Source organism: Aedes aegypti, chromosome 3 (genome assembly GCF_002204515.2).
Source record: "Aedes aegypti strain LVP_AGWG chromosome 3, AaegL5.0 Primary Assembly, whole genome shotgun sequence".
NCBI lineage: Eukaryota > Metazoa > Arthropoda > Insecta > Diptera > Culicidae > Aedes > Aedes aegypti.
In genome coordinates this window covers 383,343,318-383,361,695 of record NC_035109.1, presented here as the reverse complement: position 1 = coordinate 383,361,695, position 18,378 = coordinate 383,343,318, and the positions used below count along the sequence as shown (strand labels likewise).

At 41.7% G+C, this 18,378-nt stretch overlaps 1 protein-coding gene across 5 annotated transcripts in view; it reads left to right on the top strand.

The window, feature by feature from the left end:
* Positions 1 to 6,249, top strand: part of LOC5566538 (catenin delta-2) — a 116,363-nt gene extending 110,114 nt beyond the window's left edge. For all 5 annotated transcript variants that reach the window (XM_021853251.1, XM_021853252.1, XM_021853248.1 and 2 more), the window contains 2 exons: positions 4,457 to 5,257; positions 5,336 to 6,249. In XM_021853251.1, the coding sequence (XP_021708943.1) occupies positions 4,457 to 5,257; positions 5,336 to 5,343 (809 nt within the window). In that variant the 3' untranslated portion in view covers positions 5,344 to 6,249. The remainder of the gene's footprint in view (positions 1 to 4,456; positions 5,258 to 5,335) is intronic.
* The last annotated feature ends 12,129 nt before the right edge of the window (positions 6,250 to 18,378 follow it).

The following is an 18,378-nucleotide window of genomic DNA, read 5'->3' as shown; positions in this document are numbered from 1 at the left end:
AATTGTACGGTCATCTATGCTCATACTCAATAAACATTGGAAAAATTTTGATGAGTCTTCTTTTTGAACTTCTTTGGTTAGGAGACTATAGGAGAACTACATTACAAACACTGAAAAAACAGCTAAAATTATCATCAGTCGAGCACTGCTTTGAATTACTACTCGGTACTGCAACTGATAACATTTTCAACTGAGATTTCTATTATTTTAAATCAAATACTTGTGGACTTTGTGACCGTGCGTTTAGTGTCGTCAGGCATTGAAGCACATGGTGCTGTTAAGAAGTATGGGTACAATCCAGAAAACTTTTCTTGTTGAAAGCTTCTCGGTTGTGTAGAGTAGCAGATCTTTTTCTTAGATTCTTGGTCACTATTTCAATGCAATTCTCTAAAATGTCTATTTTCAATGAAAATTTGTTTGCAGCTAATCATAACGCCAATTTCTAGACTCTCCCGAGAACCTTCAGAGAATTACACGACTATTCCACAGGTTCCTTCTGATGATATCTCCCGAGCGATTTCCTCTGCAATATTTTCTGAAACTCCTCCAGAGATCCCTCCAGAAATTCCTCTAGCTAGGCTCCTTCGCCGATTTTCCCAGGAATTCGTTCAAAAATACTTCGAAAAATTTTGCAAAAGAATCTTAGGAGATTTCTCCAGCATTTTATTTTTAGGACATCATTGAGAACTCTAACGTTATTCTTTTTCTACTTATTATGGTGTTGCGAGCCATCTGGAACAAAGCCTGGTTCTCAACTTTCGTTACCAATAAAACATGTTTGCATGTCTATATCGTGTGGCAGGTGCGAAGATACTCTATGCCCTGGGAGTCAAGTTAATTTTCAACTCAAGAAGATCCTTGACTGGTGGGAATCGAATTCACGACCCTCAGCTTAGTCATGCTGAATTGCTGCGCGTTTATCGCTACGAATATCTGGGCCCTCCACTCCAAAGTTACTTTCTTCGGTAATTTCTACAAGAATTCTTCTCAGAATTTTTCCAAATACTTCCCAGGATTTCGTCCATAGATTTTCTACTAATTTCTCCACCGATTTCTACAGTTGTTAGTTTATAAGATTTTCAAAAAAAAATCATATTGGATCTTTTGAAAAACTCCACAAAGATTTATTCCAAAGATTCCAAAGATTAGTTCTCCCAAGATTTTTTTCAGTAATTCTCTTGGAATTTCTCTACCATCGATAGAATCGTGCATCTTTGGATCTTGGATTCTTCAGGATTTCATTTAAGCTTCCATACTATCAAATGCTACGTAAATTCTTTCAGTTATTGATCGGAGGAAATATTACTCCATAAATCTCTTTAGGGATTACGATCGATGTTTTGATCGATTTTTCCAATGCTTATCTCAGATATTTCTTAAAGGCTTCTTCAACAGTTCATAAATTCATTCATAGATCGTTGGCGGAATTTTTACTGCTAACTTATTTAAAATTGCCTCAGGATTTTCTTTAGCTCTCGGATTTATTCAGGAATTGCTCCAATAATTTCCGAAGCATTTCCTCGACAAGTCAGTGGAAGAATTTCTAGACAATTTTTTGAGGACTTCCATAGAGAAATTCCTGAAGTAATCTCTGGCAGGGCTGTTAAGTATCATGACCGGCTGACGAAACGAGTCTTCTCAATGTCGCAAGTCGAAACTATATTTCATGTGCTCACTTCGTCAAGTCGCAATGACAGAGCTCTCACGAGAGCAATTTTAATGTTGTTTTGTTATTAAAATTTGTATCTAATTTTGGAGAATTTCGGGAAGTAAAAGTGTTTGAAACGTTGAGTGGATATCCTTCCTTGATTCCAACGATATATACAGCAATTATACTAGATAATTAACTGAAAATAGTCAAGTTTACGATTCCGTCACAGGCCGTAGTGACGGAAAAATGAAAGAGAATTTAGAGAAAATCTCTGTCATTGTCTTGCCGTCCGATGACAGTGAGGTAAGCCACTATGTAAAAATCGCGCGACACCCTGCATTTACATTGACGCTTTCCAGCCCTGCTCTGGAGTAATTTCTGAAGATTTCCTCAGAGAATTTCCTTATGAAATCTAAAAGATTTCGTTAACGAAAATGTTGGAGGGTATCCTGGAGACATTTCAGGAAAAATAATGACATAAGAATCACCTGATGAATTCCTGTAGGACTTAGGAATCGTCCCTCTGACTTTTTTTTTACAATTTTGTCCTACGTTAGGCAACAACACAAATGGCTTAGCACAAAACTTTGAAAACCATAACTAACAAAAGGCATTTCCGTACAAAAGGCGGAATCTCGATAGGCAGAAACACCAAATCTTTTGAAATTTGCTTGGAAGATGCAATCTTGGATTTATGTATGTCAAAAGTTGTAGCCAGCTCCATAGGGAAACAATAAAATGTGTTTTGAGGTATCGTTCCTGTTCAAAAGATCTGTTTCTTGGATCCAACATAAGTTTCACCAAGTCTTCAATGTATCCAGGTACTATCGATAAGCTATGCTGCCCATAACTGCAAAACAGTCACATTCGACATTTTTGACAAAATGGATTTAATACCGGGGAGAGTCATCAAATGACAAATACTTTCGATCAACTTACTGAAATCTGTGAGATTGTTCTAGAAAATTCGAAAAAAATACCAAGTTGTTTTGTCACATTGGCAATTGTAACCGCATAACAGTCACATTGAGATTGTACATGAGCCTCATGATGCAGTAGCAACGAAATTTCTATCAGATTTTTTTTTCTGACTATGCACCTTATATGCGATATGAGTTGTACAAAATTTCAGCCTCAAATAAGCACTTTTGAATTCTTAGTGATTTTTTGAAATATTAGTTTCCTCCCATACTGCGATAAAATGCAAACTTGGTATCCCATTTACTCAATGCCTACTTTTGTCGAATGTTACAAATATGCAGTTATGGGCAGTATGTGTAACGCATAATTCCGAATGCAACGGGTTGGCTACTGAACTTTGATCTTGATCTTTGGTGGAAGTTTAGATACATGGAGCAGAAATTTGTTCCAAAATATATCTGCATTTCTTATGATTCTTGATATAAACTCGTCTGTGATGCAAAGACGAGGCTATTTTGCCGTTTTTCTGAGGAGTAAAAACTGAACTCAAAATTTTCATCACTGATCCTCAAGCGATTCGAACGAGAGTGCAAAAAAATGCGAGGATTTTTTCAGGTACTCTTTCTCATTTTTTGCATCGCTCACCTTTACTCACACTTTTCAAGAACTGTTGAGTGTCCCACCCGAACAAGACAGGCCTCGAGGAGTTGTGATGGCATTCTTTTTTTTAAAGGAATTTTACTCTGTTGGCATTTAGCACCTCGCAAAGAGGCAAAGACTGCATACTGCTCTAGAGTATGTCACCGAACTCTGATGATGTTGAGGAGTATTTTCAAACATTTTTTCACAGAAGAGAGGAACGATAAAGAGAAATCGATCATGTTACATTCGCCCCAATTCTGGCACACTAGAATTTTCTAAGATATTTTTAAGAGTCAAGGAATTCTTTCCTAGATCAGGAAAGCAGGAGTGTGTGATCTCTATAATTTCTAAAGATTGCTTCATAATTTTCTTTACCTCTCGGATTGTACCAGTAATTTCAGGAAAACTTCAGAAAAAAAATCCTTGGGCGTTCACTGGAGAGGAATTCCTGATTACTTTTTGAAGGTTTCCTCAGAGAAATTCCTTAATGACGGTTCGCAGGATATGATACACCGCGCGACTATTGTAAAGTTTCCAAAAACGCGGCGACTGGTTCAATGCTCAACGCGGCGAATGCTTCAGTAAAGGAACAGCTGTGTTTGATGAAACACCGCAAAATTATCTCCCAAAGAATGAAGTTAAAAGAGAGTGAAAGCATGGTTGTTCCTTTCCTGCAGGGATCGCCACGTGTTCTTTTGAGTAAATGCAGTAATATGAAGTCTAAAAGAAATTCGGAACAAAAACTTCGGTAGAAATCCCTGGAGACACCTCTGGAGAAACAACGATATAAAAATCAATTGATTTATTCCTGGAGGACCTGGGACCATTCATGACGATATCCCTTAGGACTTTTTTTTGACATATTTCTGAAGGATTCTTAGGAATTCCCAGGGAAATCATTGGTATAATTTTTGGGGTAATCCTTATAAAAAATAGAGCTTGAAAGTATCTTGCATAAAACTTTTGGAGGCATTCCTTGGGAAATTTGGTTATTCTGTTCCTGGTCCTGTATAGTTATCTAATTTATAATGCCACATCTTCATAATGACATATGATCCCTTATAATCAAATGATTTGGTATTATGTAAAATGCCTATCATGCCAAATGAACCTCACTATTTACATGTTTCGTAATTATGCTGTTAAGCCTTAATGCCAAACGACCTTATGCCAGATGGCCGGTCCCGATGTAAGTCGGTTTGTAATTCAGATGATTTTACATTTTTTTGTTATTATTTGTAGGTGCGGAGCAGCTGTGGCAGCCCGATGTTGTACATTCCTATCTTGCCTTACTGCAGAGTTGCTCCAATCCGGAAACGTTGGAAGCGGCGGCCGGTGCGTTGCAGAATCTGGCGGCTTGCTACTGGCAACCGAGCATAGAGATCCGCGCAACGGTGCGGAAGGAGAAAGGCCTGCCGATCCTGGTGGAGCTGCTGCGGATGGAGGTGGACCGGGTGGTGTGTGCCGTGGCGACCGCCCTGCGGAATCTAGCTATCGACCAAAGAAACAAAGAATTGATCGGAAAGTACGCGATGCGAGATTTGGTCCAGAAGTTGCCATCGGGTAATCCTCAGTGCGATCAGGGAACCTCGGACGATACGATCGCTGCTGTATTGGCAACGCTGAACGAAGTCATTAAGAAGAATGCGGAATTTGCTAGGTCCTTGATGGAAGCCGGAGGCGTCGAGCGATTAATGAACATGACGAGACAACGGCTAAAATACACGCCAAGGGTGCTTAAATTCGCCGGTCAACTATTGTTCACCATGTGGCAACACCAGGAACTGAGAGATATGTATAAGAAGCATGGCTGGAAGGAGCAGGACTTTGTGACAAAAACGATCGCCTCGCGGAATGTGAACAGTAGCAACGGTGGCAGTTATAGTGACAACTCGCCCAATTCACCCAACAACACACTGAACCGTCCGATGGCCTCCCAAGGTGGAACCAGATACGAAGATCGAACCATGAAGCGGCAGCAAGCGTCCAACAATGGCGGTCAAGCAATGTCTCTGCCTCCGAGCGACGGAACCGTCAAGATGGGTAAGTCCGGCGCAGCAGCACGGGTAGATTCTAGTCATCGTGAGTCGTTCTAATGTGTCGCTTTTCCTGAACTTGTAGGCAGATGAATCTACCAAGAAGCACAATCCGATCTAGCAGAGTAGACAGAAGAACAGGAGAGTAGCTAAACAACAAACACTACACCACCACCACCTAAAAACACAACTTTCCAGTCAAAATTAGGACACGGCGTGCGCAGCTATTGTACAAGTAGCATCTCTTTCTATTTAGGAAAAAAACACTCAAATTGAAACACTGAAACAGGTACACCCTCCCATCAGCTGATGCCACCTGGTGGAGTTCGGTTAGTCTTTTAGGCACTGGGGCAAACCTACTTCCCACACTTTTTGTGTATTTTACACACATGGAAGGATTGTTCTTTCCCGCTGAGAAGAAAAAACACTAGGGGAATCAAACTGACTCAAGGAGTAACGTATAGCGACCAGAAATGGGGGTATATTACGAAAACTGAAATATACCACAAGCTTATAAGCAGTAAAGTGGCAGCAAATGACAGCTCAGTAAGTAGCAGCTAGAAGCAAAACACAAAAAAAAACGGCAGATCGAACGATAAAAGTCGTAGAGTAGCTTACACAACACGAAAACAGAAAACTGAAAGTTAATATATTGGAATCCTTCCACCATCACACACACTAATGCTAATATTCCTATTCGATTAGAGCTCTTGAAAGAAGCGGTAACTCGACAGTTTCACTAGCACTCAAAATTGAAATGTTCAGCTTACAAAGGTTCATTGCGTTTACGTTTTGCCTATAATTTGAAATGTTTCTCGGAACAATGCTTAGATTGCAGGTCTTGTAGTGAATGAAATCACAGTCGACGTAATTCAGCGCTGATCATTTGGCTAAGAAACATGTAATAAGTAAGAGAAGCTTACAGAACTACCACACAGAATCTAGAGGACACATCGAAACTCTTTGGAAAAACTGTTCTATAAACAAAGGTTTTATTAAGGCTTCTTACTGCCCCCATACTCGCATAACAGTCCCATTTATATATGAAATCCCATATAATATGGGACTGTTATGCGAGTATGGGCAGCTTATGATAGCATCGTAAAGAAATTCCTTGGTGTTCAATACAGCATGATAAGATTCATGTGAAGCTTTGTAGGCAAATTTTTAGGGGATCTTTTAAAGTTTTTCATGATGAAATGAACTTTTCAGTACGATGATTGCAGTAGGCGTTTCAAGCTTCTTGAATTGAGCTTCCCCAGCTTCAGGGATGGAGCATTCCAAGTTTGTTGAAGGAAGCTTTTCAAGCTTATTTGGTAACACGTTCCAAAATTCCTCGGAGGATGCTGTCCAAGCTTCTTAGAAGAAGCATTCCGAACTGTTTCGATGAAACATTTTATGCTTCTTGGAGAAAGTTTTCTACGCTTCCTGCACAGGATTATTGAAGGGCACTATCCAAGCTTCTTCAAAGGAAGCTGGAAAGCTTATATGAACTACGATTGTTGGATGAATATTTTCACGCTTTTTGGAAGACGATATCCAAGCTACTAGGAGTAAGCTTTCTAAGGTTCTTCGATCGAGCATCACAAGCTCTTAGAAGCAGCTTTCCATGCTTCTTGGGGAAAGCTTTCAAAGCTTCTTGGAAGATGATTTTCATATTTTTGAATGAAGCTTTCCAGCCTTACAAAAGCTGGAAAAGCTCCCTGCCATAACCTGGGAAAATTTCCTCAAAAAAGCTGGAAAACTTACTTCTAGAAACTGGAAAAGCTTCCTTTTAGAAACTGGAAAAGCTTGTTTCTAGAACTTGGAAAGCTTTCTTCCAGAAGCAGGAAAGCTTCCTTCCTGAAGCTGGTGAAGCTTCCTCCCAGAAGCTGGAAAAGCTTCCATCCCGAAGCTCGAAATACTTTTTCCGGATGTTGGAATAGCTTCCTTTTAGAAGCTGGAAAGCTATAAAAGCTTCCTTCCAGAAGCTGGGAAAGCTTCCTTCCAGAGGCTGGAATAGCTTCCTTGTAGAAGCTGGAAATACTTTCTTATAGAAGCAGAAAAAAACTTCCTTCCTGAAGCTGGAGAAGCTCTCTTCCAGAAGCTGGAAGAAATTCTATCCAGAAGCTAGAAAAGCTTCCTTCTAGAAGCTGGGAAAGCTTCCTTCTAGAAGCTGGTACTGCTTTCTTCAAGAAGCAGGAAAAGCTTCTGTGCCTTCCGATAAGCCGAGCGGACTGTATATTTTTAAGGAAACTCGAAATCGAAAATAAAACGCGTCCGATTCTAACGAGTTCAACAATTACTTTAACTTTATTCATGAAAGATACATGTGTGTATGTGAAAGGTTTATCTTCCGGTCTTCCTGTTAAAGTTGGATTCTGCAGTAGCAATTTCTCGCGTAACATCCTCCCGGCCTTGAAACCTGTTTCAATGTTACTGGCCATCTAGAGGCAACAGACATACCTCCGTTATAGCTCGCTTATATTCACCCTTCGAAGTCCTTACGGTGACGACACGTGTTACGCCGTCCTTCCCCGGATGTAATTCGGTTACCCGGCCGAGTGGCCACTGGAAAGGAGGCGCACCTTGGTCGATCATCAGCACCAAAGCTCCTTCAGTGATGTTAATGGTCTTCGTCCACTTTGACCTGTTCTGTAATTCAGGTAAGTACTCGGCTGTCCATCTTCGCCAGAAGTGTTGGAAGATGGTCTGAACTAATTGCCATCGCGAAAGTGTGCTCATCTTCAGATTCAAGTAGGATGGCTCACTGATAGCCTGCATCTCCCGCCCTATCAGGAAGTGTGCAGGTGTAACCGCAGTAAAGTCACAGGGATCATCAGAGGACGGTACCAATGGTCGGGAGTTTAATACCGCTTCAATTTGGGTCAACGTAGTGTAGAGTTCCTCGTACGACAGCTTATAACCACCAACAATCCTTGTCAGATGGTGTTTCACTTGTTTAACCCCGGCCTCCCATATGCCACCGAAATGGGGGCTCCGAGGTGGTATGAAGGTCCACTCGATTCCTTGAGTCGTGCAAAAATCCGTTATCTTCTTCGCTTGCTGTTGATCTTCGAAAAGACGCGCTAGCTCTTCAAGCTCATTCTGTGCCCCGACAAAATTTGTGGCATTGTCGGAAAACATCTTACATGGCAGCCCTCGACGACTTGTGAACCGTCGCAGCGCAGCCAAGAAAGCATTCGTTGTCAAGTCAGATACAAGTTCCACATGAATTGCACGAGTCAGCATGCAGACAAACAGACTGACATAGGCCTTCGTGACTAACGGCCTTCGATCTGCTGTTGACGATTTAATCATAAAGGGACCGGCAAAATCCACACCGGTAAAGGCAAACGTCGGCGCTGGTTGGACTCGGTATGAAGGTAAGTCTCCCATAAGCTGAGATGTCTTCAGTGGATTCGCTCTAAAACAGGTGATGCAGCTAGCTATAACCTTGCGTATAGTTGACTTCACTCTCAACGGCCAAAACCTTTGACGAACCATCGCAAGAAGACTCTTCTGTCCAATGTGCAAATTTAACCGATGCATACTTCTCACAACTGCCATCGAAAACGGATGTCCAGCAGGCAAAAGCATCTGATGTCGACTATCGTAGGGTACCAAAGCACGTTTGATTCTACCGCCCACGCGCAGGATACCATCTTGCAAATCGATGAACGGTTTCAAGCCACACAAACGGTGTTTCGATTGGCCTCCTTCAGCAATAATTCGTATCTCATGATGAAACGTCTCCTTCTGCACGCACCGCACTATCACCAACAGCGCAGTTCTTAATTCCGGAACAGTTAATGGCCCGCTGATAATCGTCTGCCTCTTGCTGGCAAGGTACCTGGCAAACCGAACGAAGTAGGCCATTGATCGAAGCATTTTGTCATAATCGTTCACTCTGTCAAACATCATCAATCTGCGTAGTGAAGAAGTAACTGCCAGCGAAACACCAGTTCTCATCTCGGGCAAGTTTTCTTCCACTAACGGTTCGAGCTGTACTTCTTCAATCGTTGCCGCCTTAAGCATGGGTGGACCGCTCCACCACATCTCGTTGTCTATCAGCTTCCGAGGAAATTCACCACGTGAAATCACGTCAGCTGGATTCTCGTGGCTGGGAACGTATCGCCAAGTATACGCGCCAGTAATTCGTTGGATTTCGCTCACACGGTTGGAGACATACAGTTGCAGCATTCCAGGTGGTTTCCTAATCCAACTGTAGACGATCTGCGAGTCGGTCCACAGGATCACTGATTCAAAATCAATATCGATCGCAGCAATCGTCTTTTCGAGTAACCTTGACAGAAGGACAGCACCTAACAACTCGGCGCGAGGAGTAGTGATCGGCTTGCACTTGTTCATTTTCTTCGGAAGGATTCTGGATTTGCTGCAGACTAGTCGGATAGTAACAGAGCCATCATTTTGTACGACACGAGTATAGATACATGCCCCATAAGCTTCGTCTGAGGCGTCGGAGAAGCCATGCAACTGGACTGATACTGTATCACCTGTCGAAATCCATCTGGGCACACGAAGGTTGTTCAGGCACGTCAATTCTTCACGAAAGCACCGCCATTTGTGGATGATACTCTGTGGGACGGGGTCATCCCAATCCACTTGGAGAACACTGACCTCCCGTAGAATCAATTTGGCTGCGGTTATTACTGGACCAACCAAACCAAGCAAATCGTATATTTTCGCAACTTCGCTGAGAATTTTCCTTTTCGTTGTAGCTTCCGGGTTGCCAGGAACAACAGAGAACGAAAACCAATCTTCACGAGGATTCCAAACGACGCCCAAAGTCTTGATGATATTCGAGCTTGTATCGCCCAGTTCAAAATCAGTGCCATGGAACTCCTTCTCGACATGTTGCAATATTTCCGGTCGATTGGCACACCATTTGTGCGTTCCAAAGCAACCTTTCTGCAATAATTCGCTTACTTCTTTTTGCAGAGCGCACGCATCCTGGATTCTATGCGCACCTCCAATAACGTCGTCCATATAAGTGCTCTTTTTTATTACCCTTGCCGCTTGAGGGTATTCGTGTTGATGATCTTCGGAAACCTGGCGGAGTGCCATGGTAGCTTGGAATGCAGACGATGCCAGACCATAGGTGACCGTCAAAAGCTCATACACCATTAGAGGCTCGTTCCGATCGTAGCGCCAAACTATTCTTTGAAACGCTGTGTCCGGGGGAAGGACACCAACTTGTCGAAACATTTTGATGACGTCTACTGTGAACACGTACCTGTAGCCACGGTAGTTCAGCAAAATCGAAAACAAATCGTTCTGTATGTTCGGTCCTGACATCAGCGCATCGTTGATTGCCACTCCTGATGAGGACGTTGCAGAGCCGTCGAAAACGACCCTCAATTTTGTCGACGTACTGGAAGGTTTTACTACACAGTGATGTGGTATGTAGTAAGCGGAACCTGGCTCTTCATTCTCGTCAACCGCAATGGCTCTCATATGCCCAAGGGACTCGTACTCTCGCATAAAGCTGGCATACTGTAGTTTGATATCTGGTTGCCTATCGAGCCGTCGCTCCAATGACAGGAATCGTTTCGTCGCCATTTCTCGGGAATCACCAAGCTCGTTTTTCCTGTCGTTGAACGGATGGCGTACGAAGTACCTTCCTTGCTGATCTCTCTGGTAAGTGTCACGAAAATGCTCCAAGCAAATATCATCCACTACCTTGTTCGGATGCTGGATCTGATCACAGGCCTCTAGTTTGTAGAAGCTTCGAAGAAGTTCGCTCAAGTCTTCAAGAGCGGTTTGGCAGAATGATCGAGCAATTACTGGCGCATCGGACGAAACTACACCACCAGCAACCCAACCAAACTTGGTGTCAGTAAGCACTGGCTGGTTCGATCCAAGCTTCAATTGGCCAGTTTTCACGATGTTCCAGAATATTTCGGCACCAACGAGCATGTCGATGCGTCCTCGCCGATTGAACTCCGGGTCAGCTAGCTTGACGTCAGCTGGAATAGACCACTCTGATGCATTGAATGATCTCTCTGGAAGGTCACCAGTAATCTTCGGCGCTACAAGAAATTGTAGCTCAGCGGAGAAATCTTCGACGCAGGATTCGATTGTAATGCGTACCATGCGACGGATCCTCGTGTTCGTCCCGTTGAGACCACTGACCGTGTAGTCTACGGGTTCTTTCTTCATGCAAACCAAGTTAGCGAAACGTTCAGTAACGAAGTGTTCTGTTGACGCGGAATCCAACAGCACCCGGCAGGGGTAAACAGCAGAGTTGGAACCGCGCACGTTCACGATTGCAGTGGAGAGCAATGTTTGCTTCGTTTGACTTCCAACACTAACGCTGAGGGTTGTGCCAGTGCCGGATCGAGGAGGATCGACTTGGGTGCTAACTTCAGATTCCTTGCGAGAGACTCTTGCTTCTTCGTGGACGGCATTCTGATTGACAGCGGTAATCGAATCGGGTGATCTGGAGCTAGAAACTTCGTTGGCATGAAGTGATGTATGGTGACGCTTGCCACACTCCCGGCAACTATGCGACGAAGTGCATCCGTTCGTGCGGTGGCCTTTTTGCAGGCAGTTAAAGCAGCATCCTGTTTTCTTCAGCGTGTTATATTTTTCACTCACGTTCATCTTCTTAAAGCTTTCGCATTTCCATAGTTCATGAGCATTTTTGCATACAGCACACTTTAGTTCACTTTTCGTATCATATTTCAGTTCACTTGTATTTATCAGCGTATGAGCTTTTGTCACCGCTTTCGGTTTCACACTTTCCACTTTCATGTTCGTTTCAATCTTTTCAGTCACTTTACACTGTTCTTGCAGGAACTCCATCGTATCCTTGTAGCTGGGCAGGATTCCCGGTTTCTGCCGTATCTCCCACGCGACTCTTGTTGCTTTGTCCATCCGCGATGAGATGATGTTGATAACCATTTGCTCGCCGAGGCCTTGCAGCGGGAGGTCAAGATTCTTCAAGGCTTCGATGTTTTTGCTGCTCACGTCGAGCAACTTTCGAAGATTTGCCGAACTGTCCTTAGTGATCTTCGGCAAATTGAACAAACACTCGATGTGCTTGTCAATGATAAGCCTCCTGTCTTCGAATCTATCAGTCAGGAATTGCCAGGCAGCATTGTAATCATTGTTGTTTACAATGTCCTGGTCAATGATTCCTGCTACCGGCCCAACTAATGAATTACGCAGATGGTAAAGTTTGATGGCCGGGTCTTCGTGTGTATATCGATTCATGATGGTAGTAAACATGGATTTAAACGAAAACCATCGTTCATACGACCCGTCGAAGGTCGGCAACGGCGCTTGCAATGGCGGAAGGTAGGAAAGAGTTGATCCGGGTGTCATCGACGACGATGTTGCTGCTACGACAACTTCTTTCTTCTCCATCTGATTAGTTGCCGCTTCTATCAGCATACTCAACCGGATCGCCAAATTCGCATACATCGTCTCGAACTCGACGTATTTCGCTTCCTGTTCGGCTCGTCGCTCCTCAGAGAGGGGCAGGGCATGAATCATGTTTTGGAACTCATTGTATTCGCGATACGACTGTTCGACTGTTTTCTGATGCAACCGAAGGAAATGCAAATTCATAATGTTCGGGTTCGGGTCATCTTCACTATGTTCAATGGCACTTCTCACACGTGTAAGTTTGCCCTTCACTGCCCCTCTCTGATGAGAGAGAGTCTTCAGCTGTTCTTCCATTCTGGCGTTATCCTGTTTCGCCTTTTGCTGGGATTTCTGTTCGGCGATCGTTTTCGATGGTGTTGACATGACACGACACGATCACTTCACTATTCTCGAACGACGGCCATTTGCAATTTTCGTGGCGCGTCGCTGCACCCGACCAGCAAATCTGGTGAATGCTCGAAATCAACGATTTTTCGCGGAAAAAACACTCGCGTCGACGTTTTTCCACTACTTTTCTATTTATTCGGCCTGAAGGACCAATGTGCCTTCCGATAAGCCGAGCGGACTGTATATTTTTAAGGAAACTCGAAATCGAAAATAAAACGCGTCCGATTCTAACGAGTTCAACAATTACTTTAACTTTATTCATGAAAGATACATGTGTGTATGTGAAAGGTTTATCTTCCGGTCTTCCTGTTAAAGTTGGATTCTGCAGTAGCAATTTCTCGCGTAACAGCTTCCTTCCTGAAGCTGGAAAGTTTTCCATCAAGAAGCTGGAAACTTGTTTCCAAAAGATGGAAAAGAACTGGAAAAGCTTCCTTCCAGCAGCTGGAAAAGCTTATTTTTAGAAGGGTGAGAAACTTCCTTCCAGAAGCTGTAAAAGCTTTCTTTCAGAAGCAGAAAAATCTTCCTTCCAGAAGTTTTTTTTCTCCAGAAAATGGAGAAGCTTCCTTCCAGCAGCTGGAAAAGCTTCCTTTTAAAACTATAGAATCTTCCTTCCTCGATGGAGAAGCTTCCCTGCAGAAGCTGGAAAAGCTTCCTTGCAGAAGCTGGAAAAGCTTCCTTGCAGAAGCTGGAAAAGCTTCCTTCCAGAAATTGGAAAAGCTTCCTTGCAGAAGCTGGATAAGCTTCCTTGCAGAACCTGGAAAAGCTTTCTTCCAGAATCTTTTTCTCCAGAAGCCGGAAAAACTTCCTTCCAGAAGTTGGAAAAGCTTCCTTTTGAAAACTAGAGAATCTTCCTTCCAGAAGATGGAGAAACTTCCTTGCAGAAGCTGGAAAAGCTTCCTTGCAGAACCTGGAAAAGCTTCCTTCCAGAAATTGGAAAAGCTTCCTTGCAGAAGCTGGATAAGCTTCCTTGCAGAACCTGGAAAAGCTTCCTTTCAGAAACTGGAAATGCTTTCTTGCAGAAGCTGGAAAAGCTTCCTTGCAGAAGCTGGAAAAGCTTCCTTGCAGAACCTGGAAAAGCTTCCTTTCAGAAACTGGAAAAGCTTCCTTGCAGAAGCTGGAAAAGCTTCCTTCCAGATGTTGGAAAAGCTCCCTTCCAGAAACTGGAAAAAATTTCTTCCAGAATATCTGGATGCCATCAAAGAAAAATTTTCATTCCAAGCTTTTTGGACAAACGTTTTCAAACTTCTTTGATGAAGCATTTCAAGCTTTTTTGTAAGAAGATTCATTAGTGTATTGGATGATGAAGCTTCTCTTTGCATGACGCTCCCCAAACTTTTTACAGAAAGTTTTTCAAACAACTTGAAGGAAATTTATCAAGCTTTTAGGAGTATGCTTTCCAAACTTCTCAGAGGAAACCTTTCCTAGTTCTTCCGAAGCTTCTTGGAAAAAGCCTTCAAAGCTTCTTAGATGAAGCTTTCCAAGCTTTCTAAATAAAACTTCTTGTAAGCTCTTCTTGGATGAAGTTTTGCAAGCTTTTCATTGTTCTTGAGGGATGTACCATATGATCAGCGCTGGTCAAATATGAATTATTGTTTTATCAGGGTCCATTTATTATTTCGACAAACTTCAACCTACATGTGCACTTTTATATCCAATATCACGCACGTTTTCCTACTCACACAAAAAGTTGCATGTTGTTCTCAGTTGATCGTTATCCTATCTCATTATTAACCAGAGGAAAAAAAAACATGTTATCGTTGATCACTCTCTTGCACGCGCATGCCCTTTTACAGAATCGCACCCAGCCCACTTTACACATTCCCCATTCACTCCAAGAAATAATTATAATCAGCATTAATCGTCGTACCATCGGTGTTGAACGAAAAAAAGACGAATCGAATCATCAATTCATATGTGTACACTATCTATGCAACGTTCGGCGAAGGAATGAATGCGAAAACCAATACTCTTAATACTCTACTTGTACGACAGGGAAGCTAGCTCAACCATTAGACGCCGTCGTCATCCCCGTTAAACCGATTTGTCGCGTGTAATTATAGGTAATTGTGGATCGTGTGGGCAAAACGCTGCTGCCGAAGTGTACATTGGGAGTTTAGGAAACAATTGTCTTGAGAGATGATCGGCTTGGCAGAGAAGAATGTGCGAACGCGGGGTATTTTAAAACATGATTAAGTAATTTGAGATGAGCTCACACTGGAAATAACGACAACAAAAGCAGGAACAAAACAGCAACAAATTTTTATCCCTCGCTACCAATCTTTAATTGAATAGAGACTAGACTTAATCATCGTGCAAACATCCGCTAGAATGGCAGAACCCAATCCAGCGAAGATTCTCCACGAATCACAGCCAGCCATAAGGAATTTAAAAAAAGGAAAATTAAGGCGATAAAACACTGCTCAAAGGGCTTAATGTGCATGTAACACACAAAGAAAAGAAAATCACGCAAAACGCTAAAGATAAACGATGATGCAAACCAGGAAACAGAAGTAAGAAACATTAAAACAGTAGATTAGAACAAATTGAACTAATTGATAAGACGGCGATGGCGGAAGTGCTGAACATAACTAAGACAAGTTTAATATCTAATCATAGCAAGAATAACAAAACAAATAAAGTGGATAAAAGTAATACTTTTATGGTCAATTTTATCAGTATAAAACAAATTACGAAAAAAATCCAAACAAAAAACAAAAACGAATTATAGGAATCACCAAGTTCACTTTCGCATTCACGACGTCATTTCACACTCATCCGCATATAAAGTAAAAACTGTCGCATCGTCATGATACTGAGCACGCATTTAATGGAACCATAGGGACTTTACTCAAGATCGTACACAGTAAAAAAAACAGAACACTCTCACGCATAGCATCAACTCTTTACTGGACGCAAAAAAAAGTTAAAGAATTAGCGCAAAAATAGCAACACTCTGTATTTTCGTATAGTCGTACGTACCCCACTTTCGTATCACCCACATACAGACACACACACAAACACACACATTCTGTCACACGTGTTTATGGTATAAAAGTGAAAACATCGTAGTCTGTCGAATTTTTGTTAGATCGAACGGTTTCTTTGAAGCTTATTAGTATGGGATACGACGTCATTGTGGTATCAATCGAGCTGGTTGTAATTGTAAAACCAGACTTATCATCGCAAAACGTCTTCGTGGGATCCTTAGATATTGTCGGCAATTACCTTAAAAGTTCAAAAATTTTCATTTTAGCCGTTTCGAAAATTGTTACTTCTATTGAATCTTAAAACTAACAACTGAATCATCAACAGATGTTCAGAAGAAATCAAAATCGTAACGGTTAGGGTATATGCTGAAAGAAGTAGAGTTTTTCGGTAACTTATCAAAAAGTGGCGTAAAAATACTTTAAATCAAGAAATTCATAACGATTTCATTTTTTTAGTGAGCTGAAATTAGAGGGATTAAGCATTTTCGTCGCCAGTATCAAGGATCACACGTGATTGTGCCGTTCTCAACCATAGCATTCGCCTTCTGAACATTCTGATAGAGAGTATTCCAACCTAACCTAGTTAAGTTTAATTGGCAAACTGATTCGGAACGTTACAAAAGACACAGGACCTTTAAGTTGTAGGAAACTAACCATGAGTTCAAACGAATGGCCCATTTAGCAGTGATATCTATTTCTTTAAAAACGCATATACATTTATTCCTAACTAGTAGATTATTGAGATCAATCATTAAGACAACGGAGTTGTTTACAACCGCGGCCGATTTGATTTTGTGCATTTCGAAACTATTCCCGTAGGAAAAGTCTTCGCGGCTCTTGAACAGCTCCAACATAAACACATACACTCACACCACTCATACCTGGTATATTCCGAAGAACACGAAAAAAAACAAACTAATTACAATTATTATCGAAATTATGATTATGAAACAAGTCACAAAATATTGTATCGACAATTGTGGAAAGGAAAAAGTGCATGGAAGAATGAAGTAATGTGAAAATGGGAAAACAAAATTAGGAACAGTACAGCATAGGAAAGTAAAAATGAACTAACGAAAAAACGGTAAGAGTGAAGTTAAAGTATGATACCATCTTCACCAATGAACGAAGCATGAATGGAACCCGAAACAGCAGCAGCAAGAGCAGCGAGTGAATGCCGATTGAAATTACTTAATCTAAAACAAACACAAGCATGCAAACGTATATACAACACAATTAAACAAAAAAAAAACAGTAAATGTATGTATTCCAGGACAGACAACACTCATGACTTAGCAAACAAACAAGCAGAATCAGAGCTGGGAAGCGAATCAGCAATGTTCGCTGCAAGCCCGAATGTTATATTATTAAACGACTAAGTATATAGTTGAATTTGGATTCCATTTCATATATTAAACATACCTACATTTATTATAGCAGTATATTGATTAAATTCAACAAACACACGACCCACTAATGGTCGACAGCAAGCGAAACAAACACACGTAAATCATTCTTTATTGCCCTTTCCTAGGAATGCCTTTTATTTAGTTATATACATATATATTTACATTATTATTTCTCTTATTGTATTATGTTCTCTTACACTTTCTTGCAAAAATTTATACTCTGATTACAGTTAGTAAAAATTAAGGGAAAGCAAACAAAAAATATTTTAAAAACCGATAAGCATACATAATTTTTGAAATGCAATAAAAAGTAAATAAATTATTGATATTCAAAATAACAAATGGGTGTGGCTTTATTTGCGTCCGAATTTCCCTCTTACGATTAATTTTAATACCAGGCTTAGCAGAGAACGGTACACGTAAGCACGATCAGCTTAATTTAACGCAGAAAAAAAAAACATTACGAAAAAATGTGGTAGACGAGGTGCAAAACAGTATGGAACAAAACGATATGCGACGATTTTATGAAACTGTGACCGGCGTGCGGTGAAAGAAAGCGCCATCTTCAACCATGTACAACGACCAAAACGGTAACATGTAGCCAAATAAAACGATGATGGTTGTCAGGTGGAGGGAAGGCTTCGAAAGATTGATGAATGATGAGTTGAACAGTGTCTGGGTTGCATTCCCAGTCGGACCAAGCGAGATCTTTCGCAATAAAAATTTCTTTGACTTCCCAGGGCATACAGCATCATCGTAGCTAACGACTATAGTGTTTGATCCGTTGATTCTTTTGCATGCTCCTGCGGGAGCGGACGATGCAATTAGGGCCTATTCACAAATTGCATAACGCTGAATGGGGTGGGTGCCCGTAAGATGTTACAGTTCATACAAAATTTGAAAAACTTTCATACAATATCCGTTACAAGGGGGTGGATGGGTGTCAAAAATGG